Raw genomic sequence first — 21,014 nt, 5'->3', positions numbered from 1 at the left:
GGTGTCCTTTAAGCTGTATTTTACCCTAAGGGTGGCTTTCTCTTCTTTCCCTCTTTTCAAAATCCAGACAAACATATGCAAAACCTGAACACCATGTAATCAGTTTAATGTTTTTCTCAAAAGTGAAGTATGAAGAATAGCTCCTTATATGTAGAGAAGTTGATTGTACTTCAGAGTACGAAGAACATCTATACTGTTGACAGTAATTATAATGTTCTACTTTCTCTTCTAACAGTTTTAATACTTCTATTAGTGTTGTGAGTTTTCTGTTTGCCTTTTTTAAAAATGAATGTTCTCCCTGGAGCTTGCAAAGAGATTCCAATCTGTGAACTAGGCCTGGGGAGATGAAGTAAAAATCTTACTCATCACTTAACTCACAGCAAAGTATGGTAATAATAACTATTTGAAAAATTAAAGTGATTTCCATCATTAGTATTTTGTGTTGTTTTTTATCTTGGACTCTAATGAAAAACAAATGTTTCTGTATATGTGTGCATGCATATATATACATGTATATGTTTGTAGTTGTATGCCTAAATCCAAAAGGTTATATGTAGACATTAGAGGCTGCCTGGATGATTGTGTTTATGTCTCATCTACTGAAAAAAAAAGCCATGTTTCAACTTGGTTCAGTAATATGGCCTCCATAATTAAGTATTGAAGGAGTCTTTGCTTCATATGAAGAACACTCTAAAGTCTTTAAGGTTTTGGGCTTCTCCTTCACAGCTGGCTGTACTGAGGGGGATCCAGGAAGAGCTGCTATCTTTGTCTGTTTGTGTAGTACCTGTGACTCCGAAGTGATGGTTTACTTCTGCAGCCTGAACCTGACAATGACCAGAGAGTCCTATGAGTTTGCATGGATAGGAGATTTGAGGAGGTTTTAGGAGTGGAATCCTTTTAAGATATTGCTTCTAAAGGAAGTTCAACTTTTCTTTTTACTATTCCTTTGAGAATACCTATTTGCTTTTCTCTTTTCATTGTGTTCTTGTTTGTTTTTCTTTACTGTGAATCTTCTATTACACAATAGCGTAGTACAGTAAACTTTTTTTTTTTTTTACTGTTGTTGTTGTTTGATTTGTTTGTTTGTTTGTTTTAGTTCTTTGCCTTTAAAGATGCTCCCTCAGATTTCCAGCTGGTAAATGTTTTTTCTAATTCCATGGTCCTCTCTCTCTCTCTCTAGTTTCACATATGCAGGAGATTTTGCAAATCTTTACAAACTTTCTAGGACATCTTACACCATCGCCTACAAGCCATTTCAATTATGCCTTTTTTTTTTTTTAATGTAAAACAAGCCTGCCTCATTCCCCCCCAAAAAACCAACCCCACAGACAAACAAAAACCTTTGCACCAAGGATCTCATGGTGTAAAAGAAATGATGAGAAATTGATTTATTTTTTTTTTACTTTTTTTCACAGCTTTTTGTTTGTTTTTGTGCAATGAACTCTGCCTTTGGCTTAAGAAGAATTTCTGTGTCTACCTTAACATGCAGAGAGGTCTACAAGGGCAGGTTGGTATAGCATAGTAGTTCTTGCTGAGGACTTGCCACATTTCAAACTGTTCAGCAGCTGAAGGTTTTAGTGTCCTTGAAAAGGACTGAGCTGTTAGCTTTGATAAACTCTGCTAATGTGAAGGCTATGTGTAAAGTCAGGCTTATGTTTCTACCTCTGCCAGAGTCAGGCTGCAGTTTGGATAGTTGCTTTTTGTCCTGTCAGTGAAGCATCAAAAAAATATATATAGTACTAATGCAATAATTATTCTTTAAAGAAACAGAGATGTGTGATATCTTCAGCATTCAGAAATACATTTAAAAGTGGGAACTACGTAATGCTGTGGTGATTTCACATTTCCTGTACAGAGCTGTTCTTCTAACATACGTGTTTATGAAACAGTTTAGTTACGTCAGTCTTACAGTTAGCTCTTGGGAGTTTGGCTTTTTTTCTTTCTTTTTTTTTTTTTGTCTGTCATTCAGCAATCTTTTTTCATTGTTATAGTGAGGGTTTTGATTTCTATTTTAAGCCAGTTTTAATTTCCTTCTTGGCTAGATTTGAAGGGGATCTATTAATACAGTCCATTTCCCTAGAGAAACTTGATGGATATAGCTTTTGTAACATTGCATAAATTAGAAATATTTCCTCTTTATTACTTTGTGTAGCTGTTTCATTTATTAACTTATGTTGTGGAGAAAAAAAGCTTTGAATTGGATTCTCTTTTACTTGCAAGTAATTTACTGTGCAATGTTTTGGTTTATTGATTTCAGAGTTAGCTTCCAATATGTCAAGGGAGAGAATTAACCATATAAGGGAAAACACGTATTTTGATATTGTAAGAATCTATTTTTGTTTTTACTTAGCTCATAATTTCAGCTTCAGTTCTTGATACTGTTTTTGTGTGACATCCAGAAAAGCCTTTTGGACAGAAAGGACAGAAAACAAGCATAGCCATGTGCTTGGCATTCAGCTAACAGACTTTGCACGAGGGGCAACTCCTTCCAAATAAATAAATAAATAAATCTGATTCTGACCAAGAATTCTGATGTTGTCTACAACATCAGAGGTGTGGCAGAGGTGGCCAGCAGCAGCTCTCATCTTTCGTCCCTGTTCCAGGGTTTCCATCAGGCCTTGGCTCTTTCACTGGCAGTAGCTCCTGCTGAGCAATTTGCGGGACATTTTACTGAGCCAAATAGTGAAGACAGGTACTTGGAACAGAATCCTCTGGATCACTGAAATCTGGAGTCAAGTATGTAGTTTTCCACAGGCTTAATGAAGTTTAACTTTTTGGCCAAAGCCTTCAGGCTCGTGTTCCCAAGTAGGTGAGGGAACGCTTCTCTCCCCATCCTCATGCGTCAGTGAGAGCTTGGATTTCATTTCATTAAGGCAGAGAATAGCTGACTGGGGCACACCTGTGAAGAAGTTCGAGACTTTGTATGTGTATATGTGTGTGTGTGTGTGTATGTATACATATACACACACTCTTGGGGTTCAGAGATTAGGAGTGAAGCCCCCAGAAGTGGGTTTCTGTCACTGGTTGTATTTCTGTGTTTCTCTGCAATTCTGGGAGGAGTGGGGAAACGCCTGTGCCTGAGGAGGCTGAAGTGAGACTGCAAAAACATCTTCATTAAACTCTTTTGTATGTCTGTCTTTAAATATAGGTTTTCTGTATGCAATTTCCTATATTGGTTTATAATAAGGAACAGTTTTCATGTCTGCTGCACTACAAACTCCTCCATCTATCAGTGACTCATCTGCCTGTTCAGCACAAAGAAACAGCCTGATTTTAAAATCCATTTGTATATAGAGCTGACAGAGACTTGTCAATGTTTGAAACTTTCTCATCATGAAAGTTTTTTCTTTTTTTTTTTTCATTTGGCTGCCACTAGCTTACATTATCATTCCTCATCTTTTAAGACTCAGAAAAACTAACGAAGAAAATGAAAGTGCCTTTTTTTTTTTTTTTTTTTTTTTTAAGGTAAGAGGAGTGAGGTAAAGTTTCAAAGTTTACAGTTTTTTTTTTTCTTTTCAATTACCGTCACATAGGCCGTTCACACTTGGCTGATGGTTTTCCTTGCTCTCTGTAAACAATGTGATCTGCACTTACAGTTAGTTTGATTCATTTCCATAGCCTCATTTGTGAATGTTATCTCACAAGGAAAAGCCATCAATTATGACACTGTTTAATTTACTTTTATTGGACTACAATAGTAGAAATGGATGCGTATGTTTAGATTTCATTATTCAGAAAATTAATCTTTTTTACACTTTCAATAAATATGAGCAATTGCCCGACTCTTCCCATTTTATTGCTGCTGCTTTCAGGCTCCCTTTGCTAGTTCAGTTCTGCTATTTATCTCAAGGTGGCAAGTAAGTGTGAAAGCTTTTTGATTTTCTTTTTTTTTTAATTTTATTTTTTGTCCATTTGCTTGATGACGACTGCATGTGTGTCAGGTATGTTCCTAGCACAGAAACCACAACCCTACAGGTAATTTCAGAACCAAGTAAATCTTGCTTACACCAGTTAGCATAAAAACCCAACCCCTGCTGTTAGAATCTTTTACAGCTCATTTTTCAGCTTACAATTTGTCTAGATTCAGTAACACTTCAGATGTTGGAGCTCATGCTCCTTAAATATTATTAGATTGTCTCTTTAAAACTTCTTTCCATTGACAGTTAGGTTAAGGTACACATAAATAATAGTAAATGACCAGTAAACAGTATTATTAAAGTAGCAAGTAACTGGGTGCTTTTCAAAGAAACCTTCTATGCTTCCTTCTAAGTGACATTAATGTCAGCGAGTGTCTTTACGAATCACCCACCACAGCATGCAGGGTATTAAAAAGCATCCTGTTGTATCAGATGTGGAGAGTCCTACCTGCAAGGGGAAGGCTGCCTCTCTGCTCTACTCTAGTGAAAACAGCCAGAAAACCTCAGTTGTAAGGTATTTAATGCATTTAAAAGAAAGGGGAAATAAGATGTTTTGAGGCTATAAATATGTATTTTATTCTCATTTTCTGTAGAGTAAGTTGCTCTATAATGTTTAGCCAAGGTTAGACACCAATCTTCTAAAAGATTTGTTCCAGAACAGAAAATATCACTGACTTTTGTGCTATAACTTATTCTGGCTATTCTGACACTGGGAGGATCCTGCAGCTCCATTGCATGGCAGTGTACCTCTGGCAAGTTTTACATGCCAGTATTGCAGACTCTAAATGTAGAGGCTGCTTTTCTGATATATTTACCTCCAAGACTAAACTGACACATGCCAGACACCGTTTGGGGCATTCTCCTGCTGTCACTGAAGTGAACAGCAAAATGAATATTCCTCGTGTTTTACAGAAAATGTGTGGGTGGCAAGAATAACATAAATGACACATCAGGTCTATTAAAGCAGAGGCTGACGTTGGTGGCAAACTGTCGTTAAATCTTGTCAGAGAGAAGCTTTGGAAATTACTATCATGTGTTGGGCTTTTTTTTTTTTTTCCTCTATTCTGAGTGCTCCTATGGATCATGAATTTTGGGCTAGCATTCAGCAAGAATCAGGCTGCTTTTAATAAATATATATATATAAATATATAAATATATATTTATATATATTGCCTTCAGAGGGCCCTCTGGTAATTGGGAAAGCACCGTAATGGTCCAGGTATCTTCTTGACAAGAAAGTGTCATCTTCTGTCCGCATTTGGGATAGATGTGACACACTGCTGGACCTCATCCATCTCCTTAGCAGCCCAGTAAAATACCCCTGCAGCCTGACTCAAGTCTAATGAGATTCATCTCCTCTTTTACACACCTCAGAAGCTCACAAGGACTGTAACAGGGCTGCTGTATGTACACAGCAAGGTGTTGGGTTGATGGGAATGCAAACCCAGTTGTTTGTGCAAACGTCAGGGAGATTCATGGTCTCCTTTCTTACTCTTCTTCAAGAAAAAAATAAGATGACTTTTAAGTCTGTGAGAGAAATTAAATGAAACAAAACTAAAAAAGATATTTAAATATTAAAATATTTAAAGTTACTTGGTATTAACTCACTAAAAATATATTTAAATACTAAAAAGATATTTAAAGCTAAAAAATATATTAAAATATTTAAATTTACCTGGTATTAACTCAATGGTAGAACATCGATATTAAAGAAAAAAAAAAAACTTCAGTTCTTGAGTTCAAAAAATAAGCTGTGTGGTTTCTAGTTTTGTTTGTTTGTTTGTGTTTTGTTGTTGTTTTTAAATAACACAAACCTGCAGTGGAGTGTTCTTTTGAACGTTCCCATTGCCCGGATAGTGCTGAACATGATGGGGGAAATTGTTTGAAAGGAAATGAAATGTTAATTATACCTAAAAATGGCAGCGTCTGTTCCATCTGCATAATCTAACTTGTATGGCTGTCAATAAAATGTCAAACCTCTAAACAGGCAAGTCTAGTATTTATGAAAAAAGACTTGCCTTAAAATTGTAAATAGAGCAAAAATCTTTTAGTTCTGAACAGAAGATGTATCTTGGAGCAGTCAGTTCCTTTGCTAGGACCCAGGACAGCAATGGGACAGGCACTGCTTGAACAGGATTTGGGAAGAAAAACTTTTTTAGTCACTAACTAAGGAGTTAGTATTGCATTAGAAACTGCTATGGAGTTGTCTATGCTCACCTTACAAAATGGGTATTGTCAATCAAAGGTAATCCTTGGAAATTAAGTATTGATCTGGTTTGTTTCTTATGTATGGCAGCAGGAAAAACTGTCCCCATGCAGCTGCTCCTGCTCAGGTTTCCCTTTTAAAAAGCATGGTCCATCTGAGTAGCCCCCCTTCTGTGTCTGTATGTTAGATGCAATTCCCTGTTGGCTTGGCTTTTTGTCTTCAGCTGTAAATGTAGGTCACCTGGCTGTCGTGTAGTATGTTCCTTATCCGGAAAACCACAGGTCCTTGCACGTAACTTCACAGTACGCTCCATTTGTCTGTCTTGTAAGGAAGTTCATTTTGCTGGAATAATGAGTGGCCCAGCTGCTCTTCTGACATCAGCACTGCCAGCAGCCCTTCTTATACCCATCCTGGGCAGCCCATGCCACTCTTTGTGACACGGACACCTCCAATGTTCTGTCTGCTGTGACACAGCCAGGGCAGGTGCCCAGAGTTGGTGCTGTGCCGCTGAGGTGTGGCACACCTTCCACCATGTAAAGAAGAAGAAGAAATATAGATATCATTAGTAATAAAAAACAATAACCTCTTCAAAATAAATTAATACCTCCCAAATAAATAAATAAATAAATAAAAGCTCAACCAATGTAATACTGGAGAAATTAAGTAGCTGTTGCAGCATTTTAAAGAAACAGCAGTGCAGCAAATGTTAAACAGCAAGCAAAAACATCAGGTTCTACCCACTGCCCAATATTGAAGACTTATGTGGTACTTGATGCTGAGATTTGTGGGTTTGAAGGCTAAAACTTGGAAAAAAAATATTTTTTACTCAAGTAAGATGATGGAAGGTTCATACATTAGGATTAAAGATGTGTTCAATACCACAACTGCATCCACAAGTGGCTGGCTGTAGGTGAGGAAATGTTTTTTCCTCACAACAACAACAAAAAAACAAATTGTGAGGGTGATGGAGCACACTGGCCCAGGCTGCCCAGAAGGTTGTGGCATCTCCTCCTTGGAGATACTGAAAAGCTCTCAGTGGCCCTGCTTGAGCAGGTGGCTGGAGCAGATGAAGTCCAGAGGTCCTTTTCAACCTCAACCCATCTCTGATTCTGTGAATGCAAAATATGTGACCTAAAAAGAAAATAACAATACTTATAAAACTTTTTCTTCATTAATTGCATAGTGATTGTGAGTCGTTTCTTTTGTCTTTATGTATTTTTGACTCATTTTTCTGTTCAGCCAAGAAATTCATTTGCTTTTCATCCATATAATGAATAACTCTGAACTAATAACACTGAACTATTTATATGAGTTTTTGCCTGGAGCTAGCTCAGGGTTTTCATACCTAGAACCAGCTTGTTTCTGTCCTCTCTGTAACTCTGCCTGACTCATGCCTTTCTGACTCCAGAGCAGACCACAGGATTGCATGTCCTCAAAAAAATCCTCTTGTCACTGTAATCACATCTTAAGAGGAATCTGAACTTCATATTCTTTCCAATCCCTGCATGTTTTGAATAGGATATTTTAAAAGGGACATTTTTTCTTTCAGTTTCAAGCACCATTAAGAGGCTGCCTGTGGAGTTTTGCCTCATCTCCATGTGCAGATACTGCTGCTGGTTTATAGGAACCCTTTTCTCCTTCTCTGATCGACATATTTATCATTTGAAACATGATTAGGAAACTGTAGGGTTTATTTTTTCCTTTAAAACACTTAATTTTTTCCCTTAAGGAACAGAAATCCATCACTTACATGTAACATTCTAAATCCCTCTTTTAATAGGCATGCTGTTTTCTCTTTTATTAGGTAACTACTTCACCATCTCCAAAACATCCATGTTTCAAGATGAAAAAGCCAATTTCATTTTGAGCATTTTCTTGTTACTGTATACAGTCTTCTTTTGTAGATTCTCCTCACCACTTTCATCTCTTCCAATCATTCTGAATAGATAGAAATTCACCAGCAGCACTTAAATTCAAAACAAAATAAGCTCTAGGAGGGAACAGTTTTATTTTTCTTAGGCAACACATAATTATCCACTCCTCATTTCATGTGGAATTTATTTTCCCATTAGGCTTTCAAGGGGCTGCAGCTGTATCCTTCCCTTCAATCTCCCCAAAATACTCCCATGCTGGATTTGCTTTCTGGTCATTTTAGCAAACCAATTTAATAGAAAAAAAAAATTTACTAAGCTGCCATTTCTGGGAATGAATCCCTCTGATAATATACCTAAACAGGGAGAGCCCCAGGGAAGAGCAGACCTAAATTTTGGCCATCTCTTTGTCTTCCTAAGCACCTTCATTGGGAACCTTAGTCTTAGGCACAGACTCTCCTTTTTACTTACAATAGCTGAAGAGCTGGTTCTGTACCCAACACAGCAGGAAGTAAAGTATGTTGATTTTGGCCTCAGGAAGTAGCAAGTCTGTAGTAGTTTAGACTTCCCTTGCTGGGTAGCAAGATGAAGTAGGCAGACAAGTGACTAGGGAGGTGCATGTTTATTCAGGATTTCTGCTTAAATGAATGGAAATGAATGATTTGGGTAGAATAGTATAAGTATGAAGTATGTGTGACCCCATAAATTTCATGCTTTGGGCTTATTGCTTTAATTTGGAGAGAAAATTAAAACCTGGAGCCTAATGAGAAGGCTCATATATAATCAAAACAAAGCAGGTTAGAGGAGCATAAAACAAACTGCTCCTCTAAAAGCAAAGACTGGTGGAAAAAAAGAAAAAAGTACTATCAGACACTGGGAAACTAAAGTTTACATTGTCAGATTATAATCTACCTGACCTGTGGCTGAGAAAAAGGATTCTTCTTTCATTTTTTTTTTCTTGCTCATTCCACAAATGTACGAGTCTTTTAACCTCCCTGCATAGTTTTGGCACTGTTTGAAGAGGAAATAATGTATCTGATCTCTAAGTCCAGGCCTAATGGCATAAGAAAGGAAAATAAGGGACACAGAGAACCTTCTTTTCACCATGGTTTCACCATGGTTTCACCATGGTTTCAATGGCCAATTTTTTATTATTTTTTCCCCAAATAAATGTCTAGTTAAAAAAGAAGAAAATGTTCTCCTAATTGTGTCATTTAGCTGGTGTCATCCCTTTCTGAGGGGCGGGGAAGGCTGTACATAGCAAAGATGTTAAATAACCACGGGTGTGTTCTAGAACGAATTACTGTTCTGGTCACAGTGTGCTATATTTTATGTTGCCTTATATATTTAATGTTGCCTTATACTCAGCACACTACATTTTAGAAATGATGCTCCTATTTTTTATTTTTATTTTTTTAAGTATGCTAGTCAATCTTCTTTTGCTCAAAATGTTTGCATGTTTTTCACCTATCAACCATCAAGACAGAGTTTTTGAAGGCTCAGTCATCAGGATTCTTAAATGTCACAGTTGATTACTACACAGATTAGAAATCACAGTATAAACACGATGTATTTATCCTACCCATTAGGTTCACAAAAATATGACGTGAAATCCAGAATGTGAAAGACCAGAGAGACTTCCAGATCCTTCAGCACTGCTTGAAAAGTATGTAATGTTCTTGCCACCTTTTTGTGATGGCATATCATGTCTGTTTGTAAACCTGATTCTCTTGTATCCTTCCTTGCAAAATAGGAGCATGCCAAGTATAACTGTAAGTGACTCACAACTGTACTTGCCATAGTGAAATGAAAGACCTATTTTGCCTGACTCTCAAAGGTGACAGTATTGACATTTTGTTTTTATCATGAAACAAAATGTGCAGTTTCAAGGGTGCTCGAATTCTGCTGCCTTCAAAATAAAGTGTATTGTACATTTCAAATGCTCTGAGGGGCTCATTCACAAAGCTAATTTCCTAGAATAATAAAAAGCAAGAAATATGTTTTCCAGGCACGTGAGCAAAAGAAAGTACATCGTACTACCCCTGGGTAGTAAATGCAATGGAACAGAAACAATTTGAAGTCAATTGGCGTGCACACTGATTTACTGCAATGCATAGCCTGGACTAGTGATATTAGTCAGATTATGTTGGTCCCCAGTTGAACTGAGGCTGAAGGATTTTGTAGGGTATTTAACCCCTTCATCCTCAGGTTGCTAAATAGATGCTAAAGAGCTGTTTTGTCTTTGGTTTGGTTGGATACTAAGCAAGAACCTTAGTGACACCCATATGTAGATTATTACTAATAATCATGACATTTTAGAGGTGTAAAATTTCACACCTAGGACGCCTGAGTGCAACACAGTGTCTGAACTGTTATGTTATGGTAGAGTTAAAAAAAAATTCTTGTGATGAATCTGATGCTTCCCATTTCTGTGAGTATCCTGTGGCATATTGTGATATGTACTTCAGGTTCATTCTGCACATTGCCTCTACTGAATCTGTGATAAAACTATGGATGATGAGAAGGTTGCAACTTCTTAAGGTTGCAACTTCTTAATCCAAATACAAGAACCCATTGTGAGCTTAAAACACCTATTTCTGAGCTCTCCATTTCAGCAGGGACTGAATTGAAAGTGATAACCGATAGCTTATATAATTGAAGCATTGAATTAGAGTACAAAAGATGAGGCAAAGGAAGAGGACAAGCTCTGTTCCTTTCTTGAGTTTTTCTTGTCCAAGACTGAGCAAGCAAAGGCAGTAGACAAAATACAAATAGGAGTTTAAGACAAGTAATGGATTGCTAGCCTTCAGAAAGAGATCTGAAGTGAATTTGTCTTTAGTATTTCTTCACTTACAGCATGTAACACAATTCAACCTAGGCAGCTAGGTATCATGTATCTAATACTGATAACTATTTAAAGTAGTCTTCGGATTAATGTTTATGTAATACCTTCTTTGTGAGTGTGTTTTCCAGACAGATATGAAGTTATCTCACTGGACAAATAAACTTGCCCTTGGAAGAAAAATAGTCCTTGCTAAATTAGGAAATATAACCAGAAAGCTATCAATGTAGTCTCTCTCAGGATGATTTTTTTTTTTTTTTTTTTTAATCACTGAAGGTAAGGACTTTAAGTACATCTGAAGCTCACAGCCTACCTATGCCTACCTATCACAACATGGATATGCTTTATTATAGTATTTCAGAAGGCCTAGCAAATGTCTATTTTTTTGCAAACTATTCTGGTCATTGACAAAAGAGGATGCCTTAACACTTTTAGATGATAACAGTTGCATGAAATGAATCCTCAGCCTTTGAGTCATCCTAAACACATTTCAACATTTCTGATTCTTTCCTCACACTGCCAAATTTTACATAAGTGTAAAAATGTGTTTCAGATGTTCTGAAATTGTTTTTCAACAAAAGACTGAGATCCTCAACCCCCTTCCCACCACCACCTTGATACATTCATGAGTGAAGTTTTTAAGAAGAGAAACACCTTTTTCATTCCACAATAAAGCAGATTAATATGAGTCTGCTCAAGTTTTGGAAAAGGTTTTATTTGTGTAGTTTGTCTTGAGGTTTGCTTCAGGTTCTGCCCTCAATACCACATATAGGCTATTAATTCCTTTTTAGCATTAATGTGTGGGCAAGCAGTTAGTGTTGGTGACAAAATGAGCTGCCCTCTTTGTAGTGAAGATGCTTGGAGGATTTGAATCTTTCATAGCAATCCCCCATATCCCCATCTTTTATTTACCAGGATCAAGAAATTTCCCAGCATTGTTGGGATGCAATCACAAGCAAGTTCCATTTTGGCACACATGTTTACTACCGTTATATTTGGTTTATGCATGTATCAAACCAGGGGACACCTAAAAATACTGTTAAAAGAGTCATTGAAAAATGTCTCATGAGCTAGTCACATTTCCTAGCACAACAATGATATCAATGCAGACTTTGCTAAAAGGAGCTAAGTCACATAAAAATGTATTTTGTTTTGAAATACCAAGAGCTGAGAAGGGTGCCAGTGAGAAATTCTGTTTTAGCTTCCGGGGGAAGCTGAGGAAGCTACTGCAGTCTTGTGATGCTTTTCTTGTCTAATGTTCTCATAGTGTTCACCATATGTGAACCTGTGGAGGGACAATGTGGAGGGACAATGGCAGAAGGATTGTGTTGTCTCATATTTTCTTTCCTTATCTTTTTTTCTGTCCTGAAAAGACAGAATGAGACAAGGGGTCCACAAATCCAAGCTGCATGCTAGAAACAATAGAATGTTATATGGAATAGCCATTCTTTTGTGGATATTGTTTGAAGGTCAGAAAAATTATTAGAGATGAAAGATCAAAGACAGAAGGAACGAGTTAAATACAGTGCCTGTGGAGCATGTTGACTTCATTCAGAAGACTGTGAACAAGGAATTTACTAGTGGTTTTCTTAACTGAGCTGGCATCTTTGCTAGTTTTCACTTTTGTTCTATCAATGAGTAGACATATTATGTGAAGCACTTTGGAAAATGTCTGGCATTTCTCCAGGCTAAATTTGGTGCACTTACTAAATCTTTCTGTCATCAGCTTGTAGTGCTGGACCTGCCTACCCAAAATCTTTATCTTTTTGCCTCCTCCTGTTGACTCTAGAGAGAGCAAAGAGGGACTGTTTTCTCCCATGTGAAATTGTTAGTTACTTTGGGACTTATTTTCTTCAGCTACAGAGATTGATGTGTGTATGAGCCGATCCTTTATCACTGTTTTATGTTAAAGTCAAAAGAGACCATTGCATGATCTCTCTCTCTTTAATACTGCTGATCAAGCTTTACTATTTCCAAGCATAACTGCTTTTGGCTAGTTACTGGAAGTCCTGGACAACAGTTTCTACCAACTTTCTTGTTTCTGAGAGATCTTAAATGACTATTTACCAATTTATTTTATCGAGATTAAAAGTTTTTGAAGTACTGCTGGGAAGTTCACCTTCAGCTAGCTTGCATTAGCTGATAACTCAGAGTACTGGCATCACACCAGCATCCATAAGCAGCTGTGATTTAGACAAGCTTGGTCTGGTGATAACACTGTTTACAATAATGCTTCAGAGAGGAAGAAAGGCCAAAACCAAGTTAGGTTCAGAAATGTATTTTCAGATGTTGTCTTTCAGGCCCAGGACAAGTAGTAGAATACTTTAGGACATACAGGCTGCTAACTGCAAAAGTTGACAATATCGGTGCAAAAGTGTACTAACTTGAGTGTCACCAATACAGCTTGAGCCCTCTGTGTTTGCAAGTATTAAAGTAAAAATTTAATGGAAACCCTGATTTCAAGGCATAAGCTTTTCCATTTTATAACTTGGGTTATTACCTAAGGCTTTTTTAAACTAAAGTAAAATTGAATGAAGTTGATTATCATCTGTCATACATTGTGTATTGTTTTCAGTGCTCAAAAGTTTAGATGGAAAAAACTTCTTTTAGACAAGCACAGTTAATCTTGGTTCTGTTTTTTTTGGCCTCTTGAAATGCTTGAAGGAATTGAAAAGCTATCCCAAAATGTTATCTGATTTCCCCTGTAAAGAGAGAAAATGTGAAGAGTAGCTCCCAGGAGCTTGTCTCTGCATGAGACTCATCAGAATCACACTGGCCATAGTGAAGACTTGCAAACTCCTGCTTGTCAGTTGTCCTGCTTGCCTTAGTGATAATCCCTGTGGGAGTTTAGAGCTACTCTGAATTAACCTGCAACAGTGAGCTACTCTAAATTACCCCTGATGAAAAGTGGGAGTGGAGAAAAAGAGCTTTGATATCATGCTTCTATTCTCTGATTGCTTCAGATACCTACAGGATAAGTATGGCACAGCTGAGAGTTTGGAATGCCACTGGTAGAAGTTGTGTTCACCTCTTAAGAGGCATCAAGAGGCATCATTTTAGAGGGGCTAGGAACAGTGCATACTTCTGGGGGCTGAAAAGTCAAATAAGATTTTTGTGCTCAAAATCTGAACCAGAGACGAAAGGTTAGTGTAGACATATCATTTCACATGGAGTGACTATTATTCAAAAGATACTTAAATATTGTTTTTAAAATATGATAATATTTACATTTATTTTCCACTTTGAAATGGCCTTATATTTACAGATTACAATCTAGAATCAGATAATGAAAGTAAGCATAAAGTAATTTACTGTCATAGAAGCAAAAATATCTCCTTTGATCTATAATTAATTGATGGTTTAAAAAAAAAAAGTTGTACTTTTGTAATTGTACATTTTTGTTTTGCATAGAAAAGAAGCTGAGATTTCTTATTATGTTTTTGTTCTTACACAGAATATCTAGTTTTATTTTATGTCCTTTTCCCCTCTTGAATATTGAGTATTTAGAGATTTTTACTCCGAGAGATGGGTAGCTTATTCTTCTATTTAAGGGTTCTTATTTCAGCTCTTCAATGTGTGTATTAATTCTTGCTAAAATGAGCTAAAAATCAGTCATATGTTGATTTTCTTTATGGACAGTGTTTTAGGGCACACTTATCAATACTCTTATCCAGAGGAATACTTAAATGGAAATAAAAATATGAGAATGTCATATGGTTTCATGTGAATACTCTTTGTAATAATCACAAAATTGTATTTTCTTTAATGTGTGAAGTTCTTTCTCTGTACATATTTATTTCATTTTACAGAGTACAGAGAGATTTCTGTAATAACAAATGTAAAAAATCTTTGTTATGTAATTACAGTAAAATCCCTTTTCCTTGAAATTACACCAATTTACAGAGGAACAAAAAGATGAACAGATTGTTATGAAAAATTGGGAAACTCTGGAAAGGAAATAAATAAATAGCATAGATAACTTTACCTGGACAAAAAATAAATAAGTAAATGTTATATTGGAAATATTCTCTTGTTGGTCATTGGTTTCTGTATCATCAATGGTCAAGAAAAATATTACTTGACTAAATGCTTCTGAATTTGTCTTGTTATATGATAGTTCTGGAGGGAATAATATTTAATTGAGATATAAGTAATTCAGAAGACATCAGTGGAAATGTTAAGATGGGACATCATTGTGAGAGTGAGACATATGTTCTGACTTTTAAATGCAATTAGAGTGGAATCCAGAATGAGAAGGTATCATGGGGAAAAATGTCCGTAGGGATTTTAACCAAACATATTTTGGAAATGTGCAGGAAGTGTTGCATAAAATCTGATTAGAAAAGACAGCAGAGGGAAAGGATTCAGAAGGGAAAAGGGAAGTGTTGAATGCTAAATTAATATATGCTCAAATGTAAGAGTGTCTATCTGGCAACTCACCCTTAACCTGTATCTTGAGGAGAAAAGAAATAATGGTTTAGATGTAAAAAAAACTTTAGTAGAAACAATCAACCACTTAAAAATACAAATAGGGTAAAGAGAGTTAGGATGGATCTAGAAAGCTTATGTAAAGTTTGGGAAGAAACAGTGGAACTGGAGATGAACTGAAAGGCAAGGTATGGCTTGTACAGGACAGGGGTTAATAAGGCAATTGTAAGCATGTAGCCTTTCACAGACTTCCGTCGAGATACGTTTAACAAAGATGCAGCTGCTGTTGTATAAATGAAAACGAAGGAAGAGTTGTTGTACTGTGATGTTTCTGACTCCTAGCATGACCCTGACCTGCAGAATCAACAAAATTCAGACTGTAAAAAACTGATACCAGTACAGAAGACAGCTCTATTCTTCATATTTGTGATACAGTCACATGCATGCATGTGTGGCTTTGAATATGTTCTCAAAGTAATATAGTGAATAAGTATGGGTTTGAGCAGGTGCTTAAAGTTAAGTACACCTTCAGTTGTTGTGTTGAATGAGAGTCTAAGCTAACATGGAGAAACTTAAACTTTTTCCTTTTTTTTAACATGATATCTGAAATTTGCTGAAGTTCATCATCACAGTTCGGTGTGAAACAGGACATACCAGGTGAGGTGGACTGGTTTATTTGGTAATTTCACTGGAGTGTATTATGTGGTGGGGACACTTGTGTCTAGGTAGCAAGGATCAGATGGGAACATCACTGATGGGGAAGGACAAGAAATGTCATGGCCTTGGATGGACCCATATGGCTGGCATTAAATGGGAGATGGTGAGAGTATCCTGGGGGGGGGGGGGGGGGTGGTCCAGTGAACACGTCTGCTCTTACCATTCAGGAGAGAGTCCAGAAGGCTGCTTTACCCAGGGATCCTGGGTACAGTCTGAAGCTGTTTTTCTGGTGGCCCTCCTCTGTCAAGCGAGAGAGGGGATTGATTGTATTGATTGTTTTATTTGTTTGACTGTTGGTTTCACTTTCTCCCTCCTCCTTTACTTCCCCCCATCACATACACACACCTCCTTGGGCCGCCCCCCTAAGAAGAGACAAGCTGTCTCAAGACAGCAAACCGATCTCAACCTGTGCACGGTAGACGGAGAAGCAGAGGGGGTGGCACAGTCAGATGAGGCAGACGTGCAGCGTGTGAGAGGGAGAGACCCCCAGCAGAGCCCCCCGCCCCGCTGGGCGGCCCAGAGGTAGCTCTGCCCTCTCCAGGAGGGCTTTCTCGCCACGCCTCCTCTAGGGCAGCCCTTGGAAGGGCGCGAGGGCACTTGCACAGCTCCGGACGAGAAGGGGGCGCGCTCTAAAAAAAAAAAAAAAACACTGAATCCACACCTACAAGAGGAGGACGGCGTGGGAAGGGAGGGAGGGCGGGGAGGGAAGACGGGGAGGACAACGCAACCCACATGCCAACCCCGCAGCAGCAGGCTTTTCCACCGGGAAGCGAATCCCCGGCTCTCCCGGGGAGCTCTGCCCCAGCCGCGCGGAGGGGATGAGGATGAGGAGCCGCCTCCACCGTGCCGCCGGCCGCTGCAGCAGTGTAGACAGCTCCCGCCCCGTCCGGCACGGCTGAGCTCCGCTTCAGCACCACGGACAGCTCCACTTCAGCACCACGGACAGCTCCGCTTCAGCACCACGGACAGCTCCACTTCAGCACCACGGACAGCGCCGCCATGGGGGGCCGCGCCCGCGCAGCGCCGCTCAGCGCCCCGCGCCTCTAGGGTGAAGCGGACCCGGCCCCGACGCGCACATGTAAGCTGCTGCCCCTGAGCCGAGCGGCGAGCAGCCCCCGGGCTCTGCCTCGTCCAGAGCCGGCTCGATTTTCGGTTCGTCTGAGAAGTGCCCTGGCTCCAATGCCAGTCCCTAGTTGTGCTCCGGGAAGTTTTGCTGGGGTTGGAGATGTCTCGATGCAGCTTGGTTTCCTACGAGCCTGGGTCTGGGCTGGTGCTGAGCTGGGTGGGTGGCTGTGGATAAAATCGGTTCAGCTTTCTACCCTTGGAATTTGTGCAAATCTGTTCGGTCTCAGTATACCTCGAAAAGGCTTGGTGTATGTTGCTGGCCACATGGTTTGGAGCCATGCTGTTGTCTTCTCTTGTAGCTGGGTGATTTTTTTTAAAAGGGTTTATTCATCCTGGAAACAGTTTGACCAACACAAAAGGAGGAAAAATGACAGGTGTTAATTTTGGACATTGTATCATGCCTGTTTCAGCTTGCTGGGTCTGAGTGTCAGGAATCTTTATGTATTTTTTTTCTAGTCATAATAAGTATCAAGCAAATAAATATCAAGTGAAAAGGGTGCAGCAATAGGGAAAAATGAAATACACTGAGAACTGAGATTTTCAGTTCTTTTCAGACCTTTTTCTTTCTCTTTTTAATGGAAGAGTTTGTTGAAATTCAGCATTACAGTGCCCCCTGCTTGCACAATTAGAAACAATTTTCGTTGCTGTCATCAGTAGTAAAAAATTATGAATGAACAGGTATTCCTCTGTTGTGTTCTGGCTGTGATCTGACTGACTTTCAAACTGTTTCAACAGTGAGGATAAATCATTCCTAGTTCAACTAGCCAGATTTTTATTTTAAAGGACAGATTCTCTTCATGATAGTTCATTTGGTGGCTAAACATGTTAATGAATGGACAACTGGAGATAATGTAATAGTATACTTGGTTTTGATTTATCTCAGAAGTATTCTATGATACCTTTGCAGTAATCAGTCATTTTCACTACTTTATATGAAGGAAAAATAAGGAAGGAAAAAAAAAAAAAAGAAAAAAAAAAAAAAAGAACACAGTAAATAGATTATAAAACAAGAGGAAATTTAACACAAGAACCAAGGTGATTATTTCACAGTCTCTTTTGGTGTAAAAGACTTGTGCTGGTGAGTGACTTTGCTTTGGAAAGGGAAAGAACATGTTTATTTTTAGTTTATGAGGGGAAAACAGCTGAGAAGTGGTGGGTTTTTTTGTTTGTTTTTTGTTTTTCTGTGAAAGATGTCTGGTAAAAGTCAAATTCTATTTCCTTTTTTTTCAAACCACAGGGAAGACCTGGCTTCCTTCTACTAGACTTCAGAGAGGATGTGAAAGACTTTTTTTTTTTCTGTCTTAATGTATCTCACCATAGCATTTATCAAAGGGATTTCAGAAGGTGTGGCTTTGCTGTCTGCACTTGTACTTCCACAAGTAAAGAGGCCTCTTTTCAGAGACTGACCTTGAAATATCATTTTCCTTTATCTATATGAGCTGTTGGGAATACTGCTTCCTGCAACTGCTTTGTAGGTCTACTCTGCAAAGGAATGAATATCTGCAATATTTATTGGATATGTGCACACCACCTGCCCCCACAACCCCCAGCCTGAATAGAACTAAAATATTCTATTAATTATCCTTGGATATGTATGCAGAAGGACCACATTGTTAATAGTACTGTAACAGTTTTAGCTATCTCAAGACTAAATAGAAAGGTACTTTTGCATTTCAAAACATAGAAAGCTTCAGAATAAACTATTCTTAATCAAAGCCGGCTATCCCAAATGATATTCAGTTGTATACATAGTAAGTCAGCAATATGTAAAAAGCGACGACACTTAAAACTTTTGTCTTAAAGGATAATGTTCTGGCTTAGAAAGACTTAGAAATGTTCTGACTTAGAAAGACTTAGAAAGTTATTTAAGATATTGGAAAAAATAAAGATCTCAGAGAGATCTGGTAACATACGCCTACACAGCATTTGGAACTCCAGAGTAGCCTGTTGCATATACTATAATAAATATTTGTAGTTTGTGTTCAGTCTGTGCTCCTCACCTGAAGTCTGGAGTCTCCAACAAAATATGTTGTCAATTTTTTAACCAAAAGGTACAACATCTTACTATTTTTGCTCAGAGCAGTATTATTTACTGTTTTAAATGCACTAATCTCTATGTATCGATTTGTGTCTGTTTGTAGAGCTTTGTTTCCTTAATTTTTGTTCATGGTTATAGCATGGCTTCAGTGATCAGATTTTCTTTGTGGAAGGGCTAATAGGGAAAAAATGTTCCATTTGATATATAATAGCTGTGGCAATTCCAAAGAGGCCTCAGGGATTCTACAGCCTTTCTGTGCCCTGATTCTTTTTATAAACATTGGTGTAAGTAGAAAGAAAAATAACAAGTAAAATTTCATTCTGACAGTTTCTGAGGCTGTACAGGAACAAGCGTTATGTTTTCAAAATGGATTTCCAAAGCTAAAATTTACTTTTCACCATGACAGAGTCAATGTTTTATCAAAGCTTCCCCTCACGGATGTTTTACCCAAAGTGGCTCATAGTAATGGTTACTTATCCTAGATTTCTGTAGTAGTTTCTAGGCAAAGAGGCCAATTGAAAGGGAACAAGGGAGAATCCTGTCAGCCTCTCTTCACAAAAAGGAAATCCAAAGACTAGTCAGAGTCCCTAAGTACCTAAAGGCATCTTTGTGAATGCCCTGCTCAATTTTCATGCTTTTGGTCACTTAAAAGGTGACATCACCTGAGAATTCCAGAATTACCATAGATACTAATACCCATTAATTTCAATACCTATTCAGACTTCAGATATATCTACTCAACTAGATATCATTCAGCCTGTCCTACATGCTTTTAAAGTTCTGGTTCAAATCCCTGTTGTAAAATCTCCAATTTAACCTCTTAAGGTATTAGTGTCTTTGAACATTTTCTCCAAGCCTGATGTCTAGATAGAAGTTTTGCTGCTCCATAGTAGCTTTTGCTGTGTGGGAACATGCTGCATGGGAATATGCTGTGTGGGACCTGAGAGGTGACAAAAGACCTTACATGGTGTAGACTGGAGCATTGTGGAAGGGAGGACCAAGGAGAAAAGGCATTTGTTAGGGTAGGCTCAAAATGAAGCAGCCCAGTTTCTTCTCTGTGTTTCCTTTGTCCTACATGGACGGCACTCAGCCATGAGAGTTTTGTTGCCAGAGTAAGATTTTCAGCTTCAACAGTGTTTTCAGTGACAACACACCAAGAACAAACCTCATGTTACGCCATGTTCCCATGTGAGATGTTGAGTGTCTCAGCTCCTGGTAACTTCAGTGCAAGTTCCAAGGATCTATTCTTAGCCACTTTAATTAAGAGCTGCGATACTCCCAGATGATGATTTGCTAAGAGCTAAATCACCTTTCAGAAATGGCTATTCTTCTCCACTTACCACAGGAGTCCAGGTGTATTATGGCTCGGCTGGCTTTATAAAGCTGGATGCACATTGCTGCAAGCAGTATTTAGGCCCTGAAATTTTTGGTTTCCTTTTCCCAGAACATTTTCTCTCCAACAACACTGCATACATTGGCATTCTTTCCTAGAAAAACACAATATTTAATTGCAGTGCCTGATGAGTTTGATCGCTAGCTGTCTCAATAAAATATGCAAATGCCGAGTCATTTCAATGCAAACCACCTTTAAACAAAAATGGTAAGATAAATGCAATCAAGTTACAATTACTTTTTTAAGAGAGCACATTACACACATTCAGTAAATATAATTATTTCTGAAACTGCCTGCACATAACTGAAAAGCAGAATAGAAAATGTGCCGAGTACAGTCATGACATCAGAGAAGACTTGGGTTTCCAAGATTCTCAGCTACTGCATATATTACTCTTTGCACTGCCACTTCTCTATCACGATTCAGTGTTCAGGTCAAAGAGTAATTATAACTTTCTTTTCAGAACAGGAGTTGATA

At 38.2% G+C, this 21,014-nt stretch overlaps 1 protein-coding gene across 2 annotated transcripts in view; it reads left to right on the top strand.

Moving 5' to 3' along the window:
- The window catches only part of TRPC7 (transient receptor potential cation channel subfamily C member 7), a 94,555-nt gene that overhangs the window by 5,302 nt on the left and 68,239 nt on the right, over positions 1-21,014 (top strand). The window contains exons 2-4 of one of the 2 annotated variants that reach the window (XM_080555392.1): positions 9,584-9,660; positions 15,884-15,921; positions 16,732-17,059. Coding sequence is in view for 1 of the 2 variants with exons in the window: in XM_080555393.1 (XP_080411519.1) it covers positions 17,058-17,059 (2 nt within the window). In the remaining variant the exon portion in view is untranslated. Of the gene's footprint in view, positions 1-9,583; positions 9,661-15,883; positions 15,922-16,680; positions 17,060-21,014 lie in introns of those variants that run through there. The other variant, XM_080555393.1, reaches the window with a different exon arrangement.

Source organism: Anser brachyrhynchus, assembly GCF_964034855.1.
Source record: "Anser brachyrhynchus genome assembly, chromosome: 14".
Taxonomy (NCBI): domain Eukaryota; kingdom Metazoa; phylum Chordata; class Aves; order Anseriformes; family Anatidae; genus Anser; species Anser brachyrhynchus.
The sequence above is the reverse complement of the archived record's forward strand: the minus strand, read 5'-3'. Positions and strand labels throughout refer to the sequence as shown.